The sequence below is a fragment of the Ceratina calcarata genome, unplaced genomic scaffold (genome assembly GCF_001652005.2).
Source record: "Ceratina calcarata isolate Rehan_Ccalc_2016 unplaced genomic scaffold, ASM165200v1 scaffold21.2, whole genome shotgun sequence".
NCBI classification, from domain to species: domain Eukaryota; kingdom Metazoa; phylum Arthropoda; class Insecta; order Hymenoptera; family Apidae; genus Ceratina; species Ceratina calcarata.
This window is the reverse complement of record NW_017142677.1, coordinates 259,399-261,165: the sequence shown is the minus strand read 5'-3', so window position 1 is coordinate 261,165 and position 1,767 is coordinate 259,399. Positions and strand designations below refer to the sequence as shown.

The 1,767-nt window shown below is 54.8% G+C and overlaps 1 protein-coding gene across 1 annotated transcript in view; it reads right to left on the bottom strand.

Moving 5' to 3' along the window:
* The window catches only part of LOC113463968 (uncharacterized), a 3,742-nt gene extending 2,319 nt beyond the window's left edge, over positions 1–1,423 (bottom strand). The window contains exon 1 of the mRNA XM_026811297.1: positions 223–1,423. Within this exon, the coding sequence (XP_026667098.1) occupies positions 223–356 (134 nt within the window). The 5' untranslated portion in view covers positions 357–1,423. The remainder of the gene's footprint in view (positions 1–222) is intronic.
* Positions 1,424–1,767: the final 344 nt, after the last annotated feature.

Sequence of the window (1,767 nt, the reverse complement as noted above, 5' to 3'; positions counted from 1 at the left end):
TATTCAATTTATCAAGGAATTAGCTGACCGCTAATTCCTCCGAACTAATTTTCCGTTCTGATGCAATACGTGCGGAGGCGCATGTATCTCATGCTGACCACTCCGATTTATGCGTATTTTTAACATACCGCCCCCCTTGCGCGATCCGCGCAATTCAGAAGGGCGGAAGGGAGCACATACAAATTACTCGCGGAAATAATAAAAAATGGCAAGTGGACTCACCCAAAACCGAGGAGGTTTAACGTCGCCTGCAGTGCGAGACCTAACTGATTCCGGTGCTCGTCCGGTAGCGCCTGTCCTTCGTTTCGACGCCCTGGTCCGCGTCCTTGGCGATCGCCGCTCGGCCAGGTCGGCATACGTCGGTCCGATCGTCGCTCTGCCCGATGTTAATGCTGGCGGCTTCCAGACCCGGGGTTTCTTCCTCGCGGCTGTGGCAGATACCGTTGGTCCGGACTTCTGTCCTGTCGCCTTCGTGGTCCTCGTCGCCTACGGCTGGTTGATGGCGGGGCCGCAGGCTGGACTGCAGGCTGTACGGACGTCGGTGCCAGTGCACGTACTGACCTCGCTCGTGGCTGGGCGATCACCGCAGTATTGCTCGCAGGTTTCAGCACCATCGAATGTAGGATGCCCTCCTCGTTACATCGAAGAACGTACCGTCCTTGGGGCACCTTACACCGATATTTTCGGGCCCCAGTAGGAATGTGCCCCGGTATGCGGAGCGTACAGTGCGGGAGAGGAATAATTATTTCGTCCCGTGATGTCCGTCGCTCCGCTTCTGGTCCAGCTTGCTCCTGGCGAGGCGATATCCTTTCGCCTGAAGAAGCAGCGATCGGCGGCACGGGGTCCGTTCGAGGTGGTACTTCATCGCAGGGCAGGCCCACCGCGTCCTGCTCGGCGGTGTCCATGGCTGGTCGCTTTCGGGTCGTTCCCTTTACATAAGCCAGCGTGAGACATTGTTCAAATTTGGTGTTGAACTCCGCGGTGGCCTCGGTTTCCATTTCGATTGCCGTCGTTTGCCATCGTTGCTCGTTGCTAACTGACTGACTGTCCAGCGAGTTCACGGAATCGGCAAAATCCGAAATTCCACGAGTTTGTCTTCGGGAACGGTGTAAGGAGATGGTATCGTACCGTACCGACTCCTTAATCCGACCGCCCGTACGAGTGACAAAGACCGATGCCCAAACACCGATCATACGATCGAGTCTTTGTTTCTCATCTAAGTCCTTTGCCTCGTATACCCGTGAACAGCCGATACCATAAGAACTTTATAGCCCATCGTTCTATGTTATTCTCGGCGAATTTAATACCAACGGGAATTTAATCGACAGCTAATTTACACATTCGCGTGATCGGCCGCTTATATGTATGTTTAGCTATACGAACCTCAACGACCCTTACATTGTCGTCGGTTCCCGGGAATACTTTCTCAACTCTCCCCATCNTACAGTGCGGGAGAGGAATAATTATTTCGTCCCGTGATGTCCGTCGCTCCGCTTCTGGTCCAGCTTGCTCCTGGCGAGGCGATATCCTTTCGCCTGAAGAAGCAGCGATCGGCGGCACGGGGTCCGTTCGAGGTGGTACTTCATCGCAGGGCAGGCCCACCGCGTCCTGCTCGGCGGTGTCCATGGCTGGTCGCTTTCGGGTCGTTCCCTTTACATAAGCCAGCGTGAGACATTGTTCAAATTTGGTGTTGAACTCCGCGGTGGCCTCGGTTTCCATTTCGATTGCCGTCGTTTGCCATCGTTGCTCGTTGCTAACTGACTGACT